The sequence below is a fragment of the Maylandia zebra genome, linkage group LG23 (genome assembly GCF_041146795.1).
Source record: "Maylandia zebra isolate NMK-2024a linkage group LG23, Mzebra_GT3a, whole genome shotgun sequence".
NCBI classification, from domain to species: Eukaryota; Metazoa; Chordata; class Actinopteri; order Cichliformes; family Cichlidae; genus Maylandia; species Maylandia zebra.
The window spans coordinates 20185736-20205283 of NC_135188.1; the positions used below are offsets into that span (position 1 = coordinate 20185736).

Sequence of the window (19548 nt, forward strand, 5' to 3'; positions counted from 1 at the left end):
GGTTTAGGATATGTTGTTTATCAGAATAGTAATGGACTATGAGGCCATGCCTGCCACTGTAGTGACTGCTGCTGTTTGTGCTATCTTGTTTGTATCTGAGCGCGAACTTTGACCTCCTTCTGCCGGTTTGATTTTCTATCTTTGTTCATATAAAAGCTGCTCTGATGGCACTTTAACTCTCTGACTCTTATTGCTGCAAACCAAGGCTTGAATAACACCAGAGGCCAGGGTACAATACGTCGACAATCTTTATTGGGGCCATGTTGCTTAACAGGGTTCAATGTGAAGTGATTGACGTCGATGGTTTGTGTCTACTCATCATCGCTTCCTCGCATCTTTTCGATAACTTTGCCTATCCACTTGGTCATCCTGAACAGGTGAGTGTAGAAGCCGTACTTCCCGTCGCGATCGCAGCCCTCGCTCCATGACACGATGCCGATCTGATACCAGCGGTTCTCTGCCGGGTACTGCACAGGAAGACAGTTTCAAAATAAGACTCATTGTTTGCAAAGGCAGCTATTCTAAATTCTCAGATTGAACCTTTTGTAAATGGTAGAAAAGTCTTTTCAGAGCTGAAAGAACGAAAAACTCTATAAATATTTTAACTCCTTTTTCAGTTTTTAAGCAAAAATGCCAAATAACACTTAACTGTGAGTATGTATTGCTTTATATTGTAAGAAAATAAATGAAGATTTAGGCTGCCAGTTAGGCATATCTGAAGATTACGTAGTTATTCAACTTCTTGTTACTATCCCCCCTGTCTAGAGTTTGCAAAAAACCCTGCTTTTTAATATGTTATATTGTTGTTATGAGAAGAATCTTCAAATCTGCCTTTAAGTTTTAAATTCAACTTTGGGCATTAAAATTGATGAAGTTTTGGGCCGATGTTGACGAAACGGTTTGGGAACCCTATGTTTAAAGATCCTGCCAGAAAAAAGGCCATTCCAAAGAAAAACACAAGTATGTTTCATATGGGACTAAACAGCTGTGTAGGTTTAAGAAATTTGCCCAATAAACCTCACTAACTGGGAATCCTCACTAGTGAATAGTGAGTTTCAGTTCCTACCTTTTGGGTGAAGGTTTCTGGTGCCAAAGGGTATTTGGTAGGTGACCTGAACGTGAACTGCATAACGTTACTGAAACAATGCCAGAGAGAATGTCGGCCGTCATCGAAGCTAAAGGCAATCCAGTGAAATACTGGTGTATGATTGTGCAGTGTATATGTTTTAACACTATGTTAAAGTGCTGTGTGGCACTTTTCAAAACCTAGTGATTTTAAAGACCACAAAAATAATTTATAATCAACTACATGAAAGAATACGGAGTTAAAGCGATAAATAAAATCACATAAATCCTGAACAAACTGTGTGAATCAAATCATCATTGGTGTCCCAGAGAACACACATTTTTCCCTAGAAACCTTTGACATGGAGTTAAACTGGTCTCTAGGCCTGTGTGACTCTGAATTTAGTTGGAGAAAGCATGGCTGTATGACTTTGGCACAAACGAAGCATTGGTAATTCCTAATAAAAACATTTTGCATTTTCAGTAATTTTATATATTTGGGTTGTGGTAAAACATATTAAAGCCATAAAATACTGTTAAAATACTGTTAATGTCCAGATAGATTTTCAGGAAATGTTTAACATTTTTAACGTGTCAGGAACAAAAGTCTAATTACATTGTTCTTCTTGATGATTGAGAATGCATCAAGACGAGGAGTCAAGGAGGCCATTTACGTGAAAAGGGAAAGAGGGGGCCTAAGGGTACATCTTTCACCATCTTACAATGCTGTGATTGCAGACATTCCCCAACTCTCTGTGAATGGTACTCATGGCCATTGATCAGTGGGTTTTGGTCAGTGGTTATTGATCAATGGTCATAAGAATTTGCATAATTAAGATTAAGGAACTGACCTCCCAGCCCATTGTTCCTTCAGTGGGCTGGTTTCAGTCATTATGCAAATGTACTGTTTATAAGTTTGGGGAAAGCTGCAGTCAGCTGAGACTGAAGATGTCACTTAGATGAGTGACGAAACGTTTCTCCCACAAAATGCTACATCCAGATGAACAGAATCAACTTTTTGGATAATTACACTGTTGTTCAACTTATAAACAAGAAAGCATTAATTTTGGATATAAATGTTAATTTGATTCTATATGTAACAGTTAACACACTGTGTACATATTTTATTACTATGCGTTAATTAAAACAATGTCCTGAATTTTTAGCAGATTAAATTAATGTATATGTGTGATATTTACATTAAATGTTACAAAGCACTGAACAGAACATATGAAAATCTGTTTAAGTGTTAATATACTGTGTTTTACTGTGCTACTGTATCCTTCTGCAACTGTCTTACACTGCCTTCACTTCTGTGTGTTCTCGTGCCGTCGGTCTTATAATTTATTTAACAAATATTTTATTAAACATCTGCTTGAGATATAAACCAGATGTTATCTAATGATAAGAAATGGTAAAGAGGAGACTTAATCTATCATTTGTTCTTCTTTCATTGTGATTCTCACCTTCATCACAAAAGGTCCGCCGCTGTCTCCCTCACAGGCGTCTCCACGATGGTTATCGTCTGGTTTATAACCTGAAACAACCAGAGACTGTAATTATAGAGAAACTTTGACACCTTCAGGAGATGCAGGATCATCCTGAGAGAAACAACCAAATTCCATTCAGTGCAGCCAATGAGATGGCAGCATCACTCAGCACACCAGGGGTTTATTCAGGATCAAACAGTTGGACCAAAAATAAGCCAAAGATAAAATATAAACAAGCATTTTCTTGAACAAATGTGGAAAATCTTTTGTTTTGTTTTACCAGCACAGAACATGTTGTCTGTGATCTTGACTGAAGTGGAGCTGCGGCAGATGTTCTGGTCCACTATTGGTAGGTGGATTTGCTGAAGGACTGATGTTAAATTTCTCACTGCAGGGTTCCAGCTTTCCTTCAGGTTCCCCCACCCGGTAACTCGGCCCTTAAAGCCTTCAGACATCAGACTGCCGGAAAAAATACCAGTCAGATATATCACAAGGCCTGTCACCATCCATAGTATAAACCTCACTGAACCAAAGTGTCTCTGACCACAGTTCTTAATAGCACCCTCTACTGGCGCAGTCTTTGCATTACTTTAGACTTTCCAAGAAGACAGAAGGAATCTGTGGGATCTGAAGAATCTTTTAACCCCCTGCAGGATAACTGGAGAAAGGAAAATCGATATCTATGGAGAAATAGCTATGTGACCAAGTTTGAGGACCTGACTTGATTTAATCAAATTGTTGTTTACTGAGGACTTTAAGCAAAGTCCTTGGCACAATAATAAACTGTGTTGATACCTCCCCGATTAATATTTCTAGCAGTATTCAACACCATATGAACAAAATAATCTCTCCAGCAAGCTCTATGTCGGACCCAGAGTCTCCCCCATATTGAAACGCTCCAGATCACTTGACAGAACTGGAAATTCAATTCTCCATTCAAGACACATTTTCACTTGTTTCCTTTCATTTGGTGGGAAATATAATTAAAGAATTTGGTCTGAACTTGTCAACTTTTAATTGGTTGCAAATGTTTGTCTTACAACTTGGCGACGGGCTTGCTGGGCAGGCAGATAGGATGGATCTTATCAGTGAACGTGACCGGCCTTCTCATGTGCAGCAGAGCGATGTCACAGTTCAGGTTTTCCTTCCAGTTGTACTTGGGGTGGACAATGATTTCATCAATTACCACAACCTTCTCAATGCCACGCTCAAACCTAGAAAAAAATGACATAATTCCAACAGGCCTTCAAATGAAACTAATGATAATTAAGACAGACACGCCTTTTTACATGGTGCTTCTGTGTTTTCCCAGGCGGCCCAGTATATCGCTGACAGTGAAGTTCTTGTTCCAGGGTGGGTAAAGGATGCAGTGAGCTGCAGTGAGGATCCACTGATCACTGATCAGACTGGCTCCACACAAAAACTCCTGTGGGCTACGCCTGTACAGCATCACCTGCCTGCAAACAACAAAATTATTTATTAAGTTAGAAATATAAGTTGAGTCAAAAACAGTTTGTATCTTAATGGTTCTTTTATTTATTTCTGATTGGCAGGATCCCACAACCTTTTTTCTTTTATTTATTAATTGTAGTGAGTCAATTTTTCTTTCTTGGTGTGTTTTCTAAGGACATTGTCAAGATTTAAAAGCTATTGATGTTTCTTCTTTTCGGTATATTCTTGGCAAAGGAGAATCTTCATTGGATGTTTGCTCTTACAGTTCTAATGGGCAGAGTGAGGCCTGTAGATTCTGTTGGATCTACAGTGTAAAAAACTTGCGTGGGAAGAACAAATGTGTCAGGATTGCACCATTTGTGAGGGGAAGAATGTAATCACAGATATATTCCTGCAAACAGAACATTTCTTTGGCCTCAATATTTAACTGCTCACTGTGGAATGTATACATATTACTAATTTGTCACTTACCACTGTTTAGATTCCTCCATCAGCTGACACAGAGGTCACCCAAATGAGTATGGTTGTGGCGTATGGCTATGCATAATAACTGGAAGACCTGGTCCACCCTTTGCATCATAACCTGGGCCGGCAGCATGACTTTCAAATCTGTCTCAGCTTTTTTACAACAAAGAAAAGATACCGAAAACCTTCCCTGTTTCATACTTTTATTTATTTGCTTGATGTTACTTACTGTAAGTCTTTGAATCAGCGAAGCCTGCAAGCACAGACCTAACAGAGCCCTTCACTTTTTCTATTTCCTTGCTACCTCAGCTCTTTCTTTTGGGTATTTTATTTACCTTTGAAGCTACTTGATTTTCAAATTCCAATTTTGTTTGTCACGCTCACAATCATACACAGTACAACATGTAGTGAAATGCTTATTGTTATGCAATGCCTATAGTAAAGAAATTTGCAAAATTTACAAATTTTATGTTTTAGTAGTTTACAGTAAAAAAAATTACACTTTGAAAAATGTACATAAAAAGAGGCAATAAGAGTTCCATAAAAAAGATCTAACAGATTTAAAGAATAAATTAAGAATTTAACCTAACAGGTAAAGAGTAAACTAAGAGTTAAAGGTAAATTATAAGATAAAAAAAGTAGAATGTACAAATAGACAATTTAAAAAAGAAAGTATAAGAATCGTGCAAATAAACAGAGTGTCTGCGGCGATTTGATGTATAAGAGCCCAGACTACCCCTGGTTCAGGGCCCAAATAGACTGGGGGAAGAAGCTCCTCCTCATTCTTTCTGTTTTGACCTTAAAGGATTGACCTCAACAGTGAGAAAAGTTCATTGTTGGGATCGGAGAGGTCTATCATGATCTTTCTGGCTTTGGTCTTGCAACGTTTAGTGTAGACAGACAGCAGGTCAGGAAGCTCAGAGCAAATGATGAGGATGATGATGAAAAAGCTTTATTTATCACTTGCTTTTGGCTGAGCGCACCACTCTTTCAAGATCTTGTCTGTCCTGCTTGGTGCTGTTCCCATACCAGGTGCAGATGTTTCCCATCAGGATGCTCTTGATGGTGCAGGAGTAGAAGTTAAGCACCCTCAGCAGCAGATGGAAGTTTCTAAGTCTTCTGGGGAAGAAGAGATGCTGGCGAGCTTTCTTGAACAGGGTGTTGATGTGACATGACCATGACAGGTCCTAAGTGATGCAGACACCCAGGTACCGGAAGCTGTCCACTCTCTCCACTGGCGCATCACTGATGATCAGGGGCTCGTAATTCCTTGCCTGCTTTGTACTGAAGTCCATAATCAGCTCCTTAGTCTTGCTGAGGTTAAGCAGGAGGTTGTTCTCCTGATACCACTTCTCCAGGTCCATAATCTCCTCCAGGTAGGCCTTCTCGATATTGTCAGAGATCAGGCCCAACACAACAGTGTCATCTGCAAACTTGACAATGGAGGTGGTATCTGATGTGGCTACACGGTCGTAAGTATACAGTGAGTACAGCAGGTGGCTTAAAACACAGCCTTAAGGCACGTACTGAATGAGATGTAGGGAGAGACTTGTTTTCCCATCCTCACTGATTTGGTCTGTCTGTAAGGAATTTGAGGATCCACTGGCACAGTGATGAGCTGAGTCCTAGATCCTTCAACTTGGTGAAAAGCTTTAAGGGAATTATTGTCTTGAATGCAGAACTGTAGTCCATGAACAGCATCCTAACATAATTCCCTCTGCCAGTGTCCAGGTGACTCAGGGATGTGTGAAGCAGGTGTGATATGGCATTGTCTGTGGAAGATTAGTCTGGTATGCAAACTTAAGTGGGTCAATGGTGGCAGAAAGTGAAGAAGTGATGTGGTCTCTTACCAGTCCCTCAAAACACTTCATCACTGTTGATATCAGTGCTACTGTGGCTGTGCGATATGACCGAAATCTCATATCCCGATATAAGACATCTATCGTCCCGATAACAATATAAATTACAGAAATGTCACATTTTCTGTAGATTCTGTGAATCTCGGACAGCTCGATTTGCGTGAATTGTTTCCAGCTGGGCGTCATTTACCTGGAGTCGAGTGTTTTAACCGATGTAAGAAACTTTACATTTTTAGACATAAGTTGTAACAGCCGCCGTTTACTTTGTAAGTATTTATTACACAGCGTGCTGTGGAGAAAAGCCTGTTCTAACATTTGAGTCTAAGGTTTATTTTTTAGCACCTGACGGCTCTTTTTGCTTCTCATCCATAAAAGCATACTTGATTCAGTTTATTTTGAAAAGCCTCAACAGGATCTTGAGCTTTATTGTGAAAGGTTTATGTAGAAAATAAACAAGCGGACATGCGTTGATTTTACCGTCGTTGTTGCTAATGACAACACATAAAAACAGGCGCTTGTCTGTCCGTAGTGTGGTTATATTAAATATAAGAGAAAGAGAGAACTTTAAGGAATGTAATATAGCCACTACAGTGACCATCCAAACTATGAAAAAATATTGCTGTAAACAGTTTATTTTGCGACACCACGAAACAAACGATAAATGAAACAATAGATGTTTTTATATCGTCATCTGATATATATTGTTATATTGATGTGATGGCATGCCACACATGGTAAGCTCCACACTTCACCACCAGTTGATTCACGTTAGTTTAATTTACAGTCACTACTTTAATATATTCTACTTATTGTTCAATATTGTTTCTTTATTAAATGTATTTATTTTTCAATCACACCTTCCAATGTTTATATGGCGTGCACACATATTAACCTTGCAAGGTCAAAGTTCTGTTTTATGTTATATTAATACATCTTTCTTTGTTTGAGTTACCTGGGGTTTGGCTTCTCCTCCTGTCTGGCAAAAGGTGTGGCAAAGGGCTGGGAGACCTGAAGTACCACTGACAGCCTAATTGGATAGCACCACATGCTTCATTGCCTGGGGGGTGTTTCATGTTTGTTTAATTGTTTTGTATTAGTTGGTTATATGGCAGCCATCTTGTTTTCCCCCGTGTGTGTCATTTGGTTTAGCTAAGTCAGTATTTAAGTTTCCCCATGTGTCATTTCAGCAGGTCAGTTTATCATATGTTTGTTTGAGGTTTTTGTTAATTATTATCTTGAGTTTAGTCTATTGAGTTGACCTCTTTTATTGGTCTGCCTGTTTAAGTTTTGGCTTTGTTAAATATATTTTCATATTTTTGGGTCAATAAAACCCCTTTTTTGAATTAAAACCACCTGTGTCCTTTATGCTTTACTGCTTGGTCCTTGACAATCGAACAGCCCTAAGTGCTACTGGACGATAATCATTGTGGCAAGCGGGCTGTTGTTTCATAAAAACAGGAACAATGATGGACTGTTTGAAGTACATGGGAACCACTGCTTGGGCCAGGGAGAGGTTTAAGATCACTGTAAACACCGGTACTAGCTGGTCAGTGCAGGCTTTCAGGACCCAACCAGGGATTGCATCTTCTCCTGCTGCTGTTCACTCTCCTGAACAGCGTTGAAAGCATTGTTCCTTACTGGTCCTCTCTGCACACATGCAGCCATTTGTTGTGTTATTTGCTGCAGCATTAAAGCGAATATAAAATGTGTTCAGCTTATCAGCCAGTGAAGCGTCAGCATTCATCACTGTCATTCAGCTGTCTGTTTATAGTCTGTTATTTTCTGCAGTCCCTTCCATTGGCTCCTAGAGTCGCACTGTTGTAGCTGTGACTCTAGTTTTTCCCCGTAGCTCCGCTTTGCCTTTGCAACCACGCATGCGCACATTGTAAACAGCCTTGTATTGGTCCACATTACTGGAGATGCGACCCGCTTTGTAGGCAGTGGTGTGCGATCTCAGAGCGTCGTGGATGTTTTTATCCACCCACGGCTTCATACACTAGTTTCCTGATATATCCCACAACCACTTACGTAAACATGTTGATGCCATCAGAGCTGCACCAAAACATGTTCCAGTCTGCGTCATCCAGTGCATCCATCCAGCGTGCAATCTCTCTCCTGATTGGTGCTTCCTGCTTTAGTCTTTGTAAACAGACACGAGGAAGATGATGGTGTGGTCCACTTTTCCAAATGCCGGCAGAGACTGTGCTTTGTAGCAGTCTTTGAATGGATTGGTCTAATGTCCTTGTGCCCCTGGTGGGGAAGGGGATGTGCTGGTGAAGGTTATGAAATGTGCATTTGAGATTTACTCTGTTAATAGCTCCCATAACAATGAGAGCAGTATCCTAGTGAAGTGTTTGTTTTTGTGTGAGAGCCTCATGTAGTTCACATAAGTCTGAGTCCGAGTCTGAGTCCGTGTGTGACAGAATATAAACAGTGCAGGCAATGACCGCAGTGAATTCCTGAGGAAGATAGAAAGGGTGACATTTATTGATCAAAAGTTCCAGATTGGGTGAGCAAGAGCTTGTGAGTGGAAAAATGCTTGTGCAGTCGCACCATCTCTTTTCTTCCTCGGTGCCATTGTTCTGTTCATTTCTTTTCTTCGGTAGACCGAGAAAGTATCGCTAGGTTCAGCAATGTCTCGGTGACAGTGTTGGGAAGGTTCGTTTTAAAATGTATTCCACTACAGATTACAGAATACATGCCCCAAAATGTATTTTGTAACATATTCCGTTACGTTACTCAATGACAGTAACGTATTCTGAATACTTTGGATTACCTATTATATTATCGTGCTTTTTACAACTAAATGAATGTACTATTGCTGCGTGTGAATTATTACTTTTACTGAAGGTTCCTCGCCATACCAATACCGACAAGATTTTTAAATCTTAATATAAAATGAGTAACAGTAGCGTGGGCATTCGGTAAGGCTGCACATTTTGCAGTGATCTCATATAGAAAACTATTCTGCACGTATATAAAACAGGTCCCCGGCTCTGAACCGTAGTAAAGGGACCTCTGGCTAATGCGTTGGGTTGGTGTCGGGCTCATAGCCAAAAACTAGCTTTACTTTGTTGTGTGGGTCAACTTTGCTAGCGAGAGACAGAGAAAGGCGTCGAAAGGCTGCTCCAACGGAACTTATTGTTTCGGAGAAAAACACGAAAAAAGTGTACAGTCGAGTCTTAATAGCTTACTTACAACTGGGCTCGTCAGGCACTTTTTTTGGCTGCAGTGGTTATTATTATATTTGCATGGTTCCAGCTCCTGTTTCTGCTCGATGACAGCTCGTACTTTTCCTTTTTCTCCCTCCCTCGCTCACAGACACATAACGTGTATAGCAGTCCATTCTCCCTGCAGCACAGACTAAACTGTCCATGAGGCTACATTCTTTAGAGCTATGCCTGTAACACTCTGCCTATTGCCTTCATATTAAATCATTTTTGTGAATATCTTTTTAAAATATTTCTTCACGTCATTATGTGGGCTGCAAGTAGAGGTGACATGGGCCGCGAGATTGAGACACAGGCATTAGAATAGAGAGGGCATAGCCGAACATATGAAACAGGAAAATACCGCCGTGTAATCCCTTTATTTCAGCAAAGTAACTGTATTCTAAATACCACCTTTTTTAAACGGTAACTGTAACGGAATACAGTTACTCATATTTTGTATTTTAAATATGTAAAGGCAGTACATGTATTCCGTTATTCCCCAACACTACTCGGTGAAGCAGAGGATGATGCAGTCCCGAACAGAGATGGGCAGTAACGCGTTACTTGTAACGCGTTACTGTAATCCGATTACTTTTTTCGAGTAACGAGTAAAGTAAGGGATTACTATGGCAAAAACGGTAATTAGATTACCGTTACTTTCCCGTAGGAACGCTGCGTTACTGCGTTACTAAAACCGTGATTTTTTTTGCAAGAATGTCTAATGACAGTGACGTAAGCAAGTGCGACGTTTGTGACAACAGCTGTGTGCAGATCAACAATGGATCATATATCGAGTGCGGGAGAGAGTATGAGCGTGCAGGGTTTAAAGCGTGGAAGTACTGACCTTACTTTAAGTTTGATTCCATAAAAAGTGACAAAAACATTAGCGTCCATTGTGCGTGGGAAGAAAACTTCTTTTTACAGCGAAAAAAACCCCTAAACTTCCAAGCAAGCACCGAGTGCGCAACGACGTAATGGGAAATTCACAGAGCTGCCATATCCTTCCACTGACCGCTGCGGCTCACCTGCACCAGGGTAAACCTCCGCCTACCCTGCTCCTGCTTTACAGGTGAAAATAGAGCAAAAGGACCGCTAGTCTTTGACTTTATTTTCTGCTGTGTTTTACTTGCATCTATTTGAAAGACTGAGTGTAAACACAAAAAAAAAAAAAAAAAAAAAAATTTATGTGCTGGAATGTGCAGAAAATAGGTTTTGTCACGGCGAGTGAGAGGAGCCGTGTGGAGGAGGAAAAGGAGGATCCACACGCAGGCAGTCGTGAAGGTGTAAAAGGTGATTTATTGAACACAAAAGGAGAGGCAAACGGCAACACGGAGAACTAAACTAAACTGGGAAACAACTAAAACTACAAAGCACAAACCTGAATGAGAATGAGCAGAGGAGAATGATGATGGCCAGCAGGGAGAACACACGGGTGAGACATGGTAGATACACAGACGGACCAGCAACTACAATAACTACAGGACATGACTTAAATACACCCAGAGAACACAGGGGAATTACACACAGGTGGTGGACACAGCTGGGAATGATCAACAAGACGAGACAGAGGTAAAACTGAACACACTCACATGAGACCCAGACCTTCACAATAAAACAGGAAATGAGAACACCACACCAAGACGCAGACCTGACACTGAGAGACAGACAGAATGACACATGGAACCTGAACTAAACTAAACGTGAGATACAACAGAGAACAAATCCTTAAACATGAAACTCAAATAATAAACATCATAATCATCATCATAAACACAACAAGAGAACAGGAAAACAATCCCTGATGCAACTAAAACCAAAACATAATAACCTCAAACATGGAATAACAAAAACATAAAACTCCACATACTGGATCCAACGGACCCAGACCCGTGACAGGTTTAAATATTAAACAAATTTCTTCCAGTCAGTGAATGTTGCATATAATTACATTTTTGCTTGATGCATGAAGTTAAAAGATTAAAACTAATAAAACAAGTTTTAAAAAGGGACTTTTCCATTTGATTACATTTTGTATGATGGATTATGTAGAAAAAGTAAAATTGGGCTGAGAGATCTATCGCTTTATCACCTATTCAGGTTGTAAATCGTGTTTTTAAAAAGTAACTAAGTAACTAAGTAATTAATTACTTTTGAAAATAAGTAATCAGTAAAGTAACGGGATTACTTTTTTGGGGAAGTAATCAGTAATTAGTTACTGATTACTTTTTTCAAGTAACTTGACCAACACTGGTCCCGAATGTCTCTCTGAAACTTGACTCTGGCCCTGAGGTCATCACCCTTGTTCTTGATGGACTGAAGATTGGCTAGCAGTATACTGGGCATGGATACACTGTGTGTGTGTGAGCCCCTAGCATATGTTACTGTTTTTATGTTTTAGGTGCTATAGCACTGCAGTCTCCTGAATTTTGGGATAAATTAAGTATATCTTATGTTACTTTGATAATCTCCTGATGGGAGTCTGATCTGTTTTGACAGACATCCAGAACAATTTTGTCAATCATCCTTAAAGTCATGTTTATCTAGTGTCATTACCATGGAGCCGAGGCCACTTCAGCGTCATCATCCTGAATGATACGACACCATCTGCTGAAAAGCATGCATGCTTCGTTTGCATCTGTTTTGTTCTTCTTTTCAAACAGGGGACGCTGTCCACAATCTACAGCACAAGAAGTAAATAAAAACTTTGATAGATGGTCAAACACAACAAAACTATTAACAGGCTAGATGGATCACCTGCTTCTTGAATTGTTCTCTTTCATCTTTTTGGGGTACAGGGATTACCTGATGCTTGCTGTCACTGCCCATTAAGTGCACTCACCATCCTCTCCTTGTCCAAACGTGCGAGGACTGAAAAGGTTTTTCCTGGCCTGACCTAAGACGGAGCGCTCCCTGCCTTCGGTCACAGTTGTTTGCTCAGGCCCTAATAGTGGGTCATCTGCAGGAAACAGGTGGCCAATTGGAAAGGTAAGGGGCAGGTAAACAGGTGGATTTATTTAATAGTGGATTGTAGGTTTGTACTCTACCACATAGCTGCAGATCACAGTAGTCCATTGTTATATTTCCAGCAATCCTGACATAGCACCAGGGGCCCTCATAGTCACCGTCAGGATTTCGGCACTTGTTGGTCTGCAGCTGAACTTCAGGGATGAACTCTTTGTCCCGACTGAGGGTTTTTACCTCCGGTAATGACCATGGCAGGCAGGTGTGACCTCCTATGGTAACACTTAGGTCCCCATTATATTCTATACCATAATTGGGCAAGCACAGTATAGGTTTGTGTGGTTTCGTGGCCACAGTGGGTGGGACAAAGTCTTCACCTTCAACAAAAATAAATAAATAAATAAAAAAGACAGATCAGCTGGCACAACAAGGAGTGGATACTGCAGAGAAATTTAATCCTAGATTGTATATGAGCCCTGAAACACTCCAGGATGTAAGAAGAGTTCAGCAATGATGTGGAAACCAAAGACTGTGGAAGAAATTCAGTGACTTGTGAGCAGCTCATTTTAGGTGTTGACATGGCTTTCCAACATTACTAGCACAAGAGTTTCAACTAGCCTAAAATGGTGCAAGAATATTAATTATTATCATTTGTGACACAGGACCCCGTGAACATACATATGCACGCACTGGCGTCAGGTTGAATTAACAGTCCTTTTTATTTGTGGCAATGCAACAACCATGGCGCCAACTCCTCCGCAGCCCCTATCAGCTGCTCCAGCACCACAGTGTGCCGATCCGCCTGGTTGGATTAACAAGGGTAGATTAACAATCATTTTATTTGTGGCAATGCAACTGCGGTTTTTAGCCTTGATCAGCTCAGGACGCAGACACTCCTTGCTTGTTGCCACACACTCCTCTCCTGCCTGACTGTCACTATCAAAAAGAGCAGACACACAGTCAATTAACCTGCGAGGTACACCTGTTCTTCCCGCCTCTGTGCCGCCTTACGAGCTCACTGAAACCAGAAACCATCGCACCTCCTTTTTGGTCTTGGAGCACGGGCATGATGTTATCGCCGCTGTCTTCTCTACCTGAGGGCGCATCTGCTGGCCCCCCAAATGGTACCCCAGATACTGTACCTCCCTCCGTCCAACCGCACACTTCTTCGGGTTGGCCGTGAGCCCCGCCTGCCTCAGGGACTCCAGGAGTGCGGCCACCCGCTGCACATGCTCCGCCCAGGTGTCACTATAGATGATAACATCATCCAGGAAGGCGTCAGAATATTCAGTGTGTGGCCGCAATACCCGGTCAATGAGGCACTAGAATGTGGCCAGGGCTCTGAACAAGCCAAACGGATTGGTACAACCCACGAATTGGTACAAACCGTACAAAGTGAAGAAGGCAGTTTTTTTCCCCAGGACAGACACGTGAATCTGCCAGTTCTTAAGTTTCTCCAGTGCCAGTGTGAAAAATTGGGCAATGCCCAACAAAGAGTTCGTCGACCCGGGGCATTGGATGCACATCAAACCGTGACACTTCATTCAACTTAAAATAGTCGACACAGATCCGTATTCACCCATTTTTCTTAACCACTTAAGAACTATGGGGTTATACCACCCACTGTGAGACTCCTCCTATTACTCCCAGCTTTAGCATCTCAGAAAATTCCTCCTGCACTAATTTTTTTTTTTGTTGCGGCAGCCTGTAGGGCCGTGAACACACCATCACGCCAGGCTGTGTTTCAAAATGGTGCTCTATGAGAGAAGTACGGCCGGGGAGGGGGGAGAACACATTGGCAAAGCACCATTGCAACACAGCAACATCCGCTCTCTGGGCCTGTGCAAGATGGTCGTCACAATGGACGGAGGCAGGGATGGTGGATTTTGGCACCTCCTGGCCCAACTCATCTTTCTCCTTCACCAGGCTCTCCAAAGAAGTGGTTTCACCCGTGATTGTGCCCACCCCTAAGATCCTATATGTATGTGTAATGAGAGTGTGAATAATGTGAATGTCTAAGTTGTGGGATAAAATTGAGGCAGAGGCAGCCAGAAGGGGACAGAGGGGGGGGGGGGTAGCCTCCTCTGCGCCCTGGTGACATACCCCTACTCCAAGGCCCTGCATGTGTGGGTGGTTGTGGTGGAGCGGGAAGAGGGAGGCAGCTGGAGATGGGGAGGGAAGGAAGGGAGGGGCAGGTAACCCCTCCCTGGGGCCAGCTCCCCCGCTGACCCCAGTAGGCACTCCCACACTCCGCGACCCGCCAGGGAAAGGGGGCCCAGGCCCATCCAGACCGGGGCCCAGTGCAGCAGCGCCTCCCGGCCCCACAGAGCCCGGGACAGTTCACCCAACCCCACCACAGAGAAAACTGCACCCACCCCACCATCCACTCATCTTCCAGACTACATAAGACAGTAAACGCCCAGGCTGAGATCTTCCTCCACCTCTCCTGTATCTCCCCCTCCTGCAGAGAGAGTCCCTGAAGAGAGGAAAGCTCCTGCAGATGTGACCATCTCCCCCACCAGTTGAAGAGCCCCCCAGGTGGCTCGACGCACCGGCGGCACCCTGCTCCAGGGCTTGGCCCCCATGCACCCACCCGCCCACAACCCCGGCAACACACCAACCAGGACCCAAGCCCCCGAGGCCCGGCCCGGGCCCCAGCCCGGAGACGGAGCACCCCCAGAACCTCACGCCCATCCCGGACCCACCCAGGGGCAGCCAGGCTACCAGGTCAGTAACCCACGTCCGTCAGCACAGACCCTCCCCTAGCCCCGCTGCACGCAGCCGCGAGGAAACAGTCACCCGAGAGCCAACAGAGCCCCCAACCGGACATGACCGCTACCCCGGGTTGAGCCCCCCAAGGAAGATGCCTCCAGGGAACGCCCCGACGCCCTAATCACGGAGTCCATATTACCATCAGGGTGTACACCTCACCCCTGGCGTCGTTGCCCACCTCTCAATTTTAAATACACTTAGACATTGAGGGCTATCAGGAGGGACTATGCGCTCACCTGCTGCTCTCTGGCAGGTAGCTCCATGCCCTCCTGGGTTTTAATTGCACCTTAGAACACACATGCATCAACACTACAATGAGCGGGTGGAGGGAGGTTTGGAGTCTTCTCCCACCCCCATTCTCTGCGGCCTGCTGGAGCGGGAGGGCTAGGAGGAGTTGGCCGTCCGACTGCGGTCTGGAGTGTGGGGCCTCCCTGCTGCTACGGAGTCGGGGTGGTCTGCCTCTCCCCACCGCAGGGAAAAGGGTAACACCACCTGGGTCTGGGTGCAGTTCCCCCCTCCAGGGGCAAGGGTACCTAGACCCGGTTTGTAGAGTACGCTTGGGGAGTGTGATCGTGTGTACAGCGTCTCTTTATGTCTGTCTCCACGTTGGTTGAGTGTGGAGTGAGTGCATATGAGAGCATGAGGGGGGGAATGGATGTTTGTGTCTGTGTGTGCCTGTATGTCTGTGTCTATATGTCAGGTTGGGTATCAGACACCACCTCTCTGGGGACACCTCAGGCCCTCCAAGGTTTGGAGGCCTATCTCCACCCACCACCACTTCCCCTGCCGGTGGCGGACTCCCTCAGGTGTCGGTGCGTTGGTGGTTCTTTGTGTCTGGGGGTGGGCGCCCAGGTACACACCGGCTCACTCCTTGGCGGCCGCTTATCGGGGCCTGGAACCTGGGGCTCGCTCGGGACCACTTCGGAGGTGGGGTGCCCCCGGCCTCTCGGCCTGGGGCTCGGTCACTCAGGCACAGCTGGCTGCCGGCGGAGCTCACGGGCGCGTCACTGCAACTCCCCCTGGCTTCTGCTCCGCGGCTGCTGAGTGAGCCCTCATCTGGGACTCTCCTCAGCTCTTGCTGGGACAGTGGCGCGGCTGCCCCTCTGTTGGTTTTCCATGGTCTCTTGTGTTCTGGGGGCCTCTGGATGTCTGGAGTTTTGATCTCCTCCATACCTGCTTCATACCCTGGAGGACGGGGCTGTGGCCCCCCCCACACTCCCTAGCAGATCGTTACATGGAGAAACCTTTGGAATACAAGCACGCTGATCCACACAGGTATGCACACGGGTGTTCACTGCTCGTAGACTTAAATTACACCTTTCTTGGCTACTACTTCGAAGCACATCTGTCCTGCGTGCTGCACAACAACATTGAATATTTAGTATATACTGCTGTTTACACTTAGCTAGATTAATGCGATGGTGTTGTGTTTAGTATGTTGCTTTGTTTTTTTTGTCTTCCATTCTTCTCTCAACAGGTGATCCAGGAGATTTTTATTTTTTTTCTCCCCCCCTTTCTCACTGTCCCTCTCCCCTTCTGTTTTTCCTTTCCTTCCTCTTTCTTTCTCCCTTTCCTATCCCTCACTCATGTCTGTCCCGTCTGTAACATCTGAAAATAAAATATAATAAATAATAAAAACAAAGATCGACCAAATGGACCAATACGGCAATGCCACGAAGATCCATTTGGCAAAGTAAATCCATTGGGTATCCTTGTTGGTCTTCAGACAACAATTCTGATGGCTAAAGAACCAAATGGGACAGGCAAAAAAAAAAAAAAAAAAAAAAAAAAAAAAAGAAGTGGTTTCACCCTCTCTCCAGGCTTTAAGGAGGTTGAGGTGGTAAATCTGTGTGGCTCCTCCCCTGTCCAACCGTACTACCTTATAGTTAAAGTCCCCCAATCACCGTGTGACCATGATGGGTGCTTGCCACTTGGCAAGCAGTTTGGAGCTGGGAGAAGGGAGCAATACAAGCACTTATCCCCCCGATGAAAATTGCCTGAGTCTAGCCGCTCTGTTGTACAAGCTCTGTTGACGCTGCTGGGCCTGGAGTAAATTTTCTCGTGAGAGCCACCCCAAAGAGTAAAGCTTTAATCTCAGGTCCAGCATGTATTGAGTTTCATTTTTTGCAGGGCTCGGATCTTCCTCCCAGTTTTCTTTAATCACGTTGAGCACTCCCAGTGGTTGCCTGCCGTGGCTACCTGCCACGGGGGGTGCCACAGCAACTCAAAGGGAGAAAATCCCGTGGAGGCCTGGCACACCTCCAGCACTGTGAACAACAGAGGATCTAACCAGCAATCCCAATTGCATTTATCCTTGTGAATTAACTTATGGATCATATCATGGATTTTAATGTTTTTAATGATTTTAACGTCTTATTCAGCTGATCCACCAACCCATCACTCTGAGGGTAAATGGTAAATGGCCTGTATTTGTATAGCACTTTACTTAGTCCCTAAGGACCCCAAAGCGCTTTAGACATTCAGTCATCCACCCATCCACATACACATTCAAAAGCTACATTGTAGCCACAGCCACCCTGGGGCGCACTGACAGAGGTGAGGCTGCCGGACACTGGCACCACCAGGCCCTCTGACCACCACCAGTAGGCAACGGGTGAAGGTCTTGCCCAAGGACACAACGACTGAGACTCTCGGAGCCGGGGCTCGAACTGGCAACCTTCCAATTACAAGATGAACTGCCAACTCTTGAGCCACGATCGCCCCAGGGTGGTAGATGCTAGTGCGAATAGATTTGCCCAATAATCCGTGTAGTTTCTTCAGCTGAGACTGAAGCAGTCACTTGGATGAGTGAAGAAACACTTCTTCCACAGACAACGCTACATCCAGATGAACAGAGTCAACTTTTGGGGAATCCGTATAGTTCCTTTAGTGTGCGAGACATGAACAATGTGCCCTGGTCAGTCAGTATTTCCTTAGGAATACCGACTAGGGAGATGACCTGAAACAGTGCTTGTGCCACGCTCCTCACGGAGATGGTGCACAGCAGCACCGCTTCCGGGTATCACGTAAAATAATCCACCAGGACTAATACAAAGTGATAGCCGCATGCACTCCGGTAAAATGGCCTGATGAGGTCTATACGAATACGTTCAAACGGGACCTGCATTAAGGGTAATAGATGCAAAGGTGCTTTTGGAATAACCAGCTGGCACTCTGGGCATGATGCACACCATCAGCGCACGTTGGCCCAGATGCCAGCCATTATATGCTCCACAGTTTTTTCACATCCCATGTGCCCTGCCGTGGTATGGTACCAACAACTGGGTGTCTCATTTGTGCGAGCATTGCGACTCACTCGATAAAGCCTATCGTTCCGCAATTGGGAATGCAGGTAAGCCAGCATGGCCTCAGGGCTGACCAGGTGACCAACAATATCCATCACTTGGTTGTAGGCTGAGTGTAGGGTGTTGTCCCGAGACTGCACCAGAGGAAAATCACCTCCGGTGGTGTGGCCCACGGATGATTAATATAAAATGATTAATAGAAACTTTTTGGGATTGGATTTACACAAAAATGCATTCTGTGGTCCCACAAAATGCATTTTTCTACTTTTTTTTCTTTCTAATATCAGTGAAGATTTTATCATATTCAAATGACACAATATGCATTGCTACATATATACATACATATACATACATATATTCAAACCAAAGTACAATTTTGATCTAAATTATTCATATTACTGTTATTGTACACATTGCAAATACTCTTGATCCTACTTTAAAGAGGAAAGGAGTTCATTACCATGGTTTGCCACACAGCTGTGCAGGAGAAACAGCAGCAGAACAGCAGCAGGTTTTGATGTTGGTTCCATCATGATCCAGACCTCTGAGCAGATCCTCAGAACCAGATCAAGCAGTACTCAGTGTGTCCTTCTTTGTTTGTCCGTCTATGTCTCTCTGTCCGTCCTCTGGAGGGGGGGGGGGGATTATTGACCAAAGGGTCAAAGTTTGAGCCAGGCTGATGAGTCGGTTATGTTTAAACCTACATGTTTACTTTTTCTCAACAACTCGAGTCCTACTGTGAGTTAATACTGCTGGAGTTTAACACAACGGCTCTGAAACTATACATGAATTATTGTTTGGTATTAAAACATATGAGATTCATATGACAAGTCACAATTTACAAAATAACAAGTCCCTAAAAAATCTTAAAATGTCTTGATTTGGCCTGTATCATCTTTGGGACATTTCTTACATTCGAACACCTGCAGTGTTTTTGAAAGTAATAATAAAACCAGTTGTTCTGGTC

The 19548-nt window shown here is 43.9% G+C and overlaps 1 protein-coding gene across 1 annotated transcript; it reads right to left on the bottom strand.

Moving 5' to 3' along the window:
* Nucleotides 1-230: 230 nt before the first annotated feature.
* LOC101477799 (prothrombin-like) lies at nucleotides 231-19189 on the bottom strand. The gene is made up of 9 exons (XM_014408738.3): nucleotides 19042-19189; nucleotides 12588-12881; nucleotides 12383-12499; nucleotides 12097-12220; nucleotides 3845-4012; nucleotides 3596-3769; nucleotides 2836-3014; nucleotides 2532-2602; nucleotides 231-467 (listed from the first exon to the last, which is right to left on the bottom strand). Exons 1-9 carry the CDS (start codon nucleotides 19112-19114, stop codon nucleotides 312-314), a joined length of 1356 nt encoding a protein of 451 aa, XP_014264224.3. The 5' UTR covers nucleotides 19115-19189; the 3' UTR covers nucleotides 231-311.
* Between the last annotated feature and the right edge of the window lie 359 nt (nucleotides 19190-19548).

Coding starts and splice junctions, on each gene's coding strand:
- LOC101477799 (XM_014408738.3), bottom strand. CDS start 19,114: ATGATGGAACCAACATCAAAACCTGCTGCTGTTCTGCTGCTGTTTCTC. Junction 4,013..12,096: donor GAAGTGGCCTCGGCTCCATG/GTAATGACACTA, acceptor TGTTGTTTGCAG/GCAGGTGATGCTGTACAGGC. Junction 3,015..3,595: donor AGCAAGCCCGTCGCCAAGTT/GTAAGACAAACA, acceptor TTTTTCCGGCAG/TCTGATGTCTGAAGGCTTTA.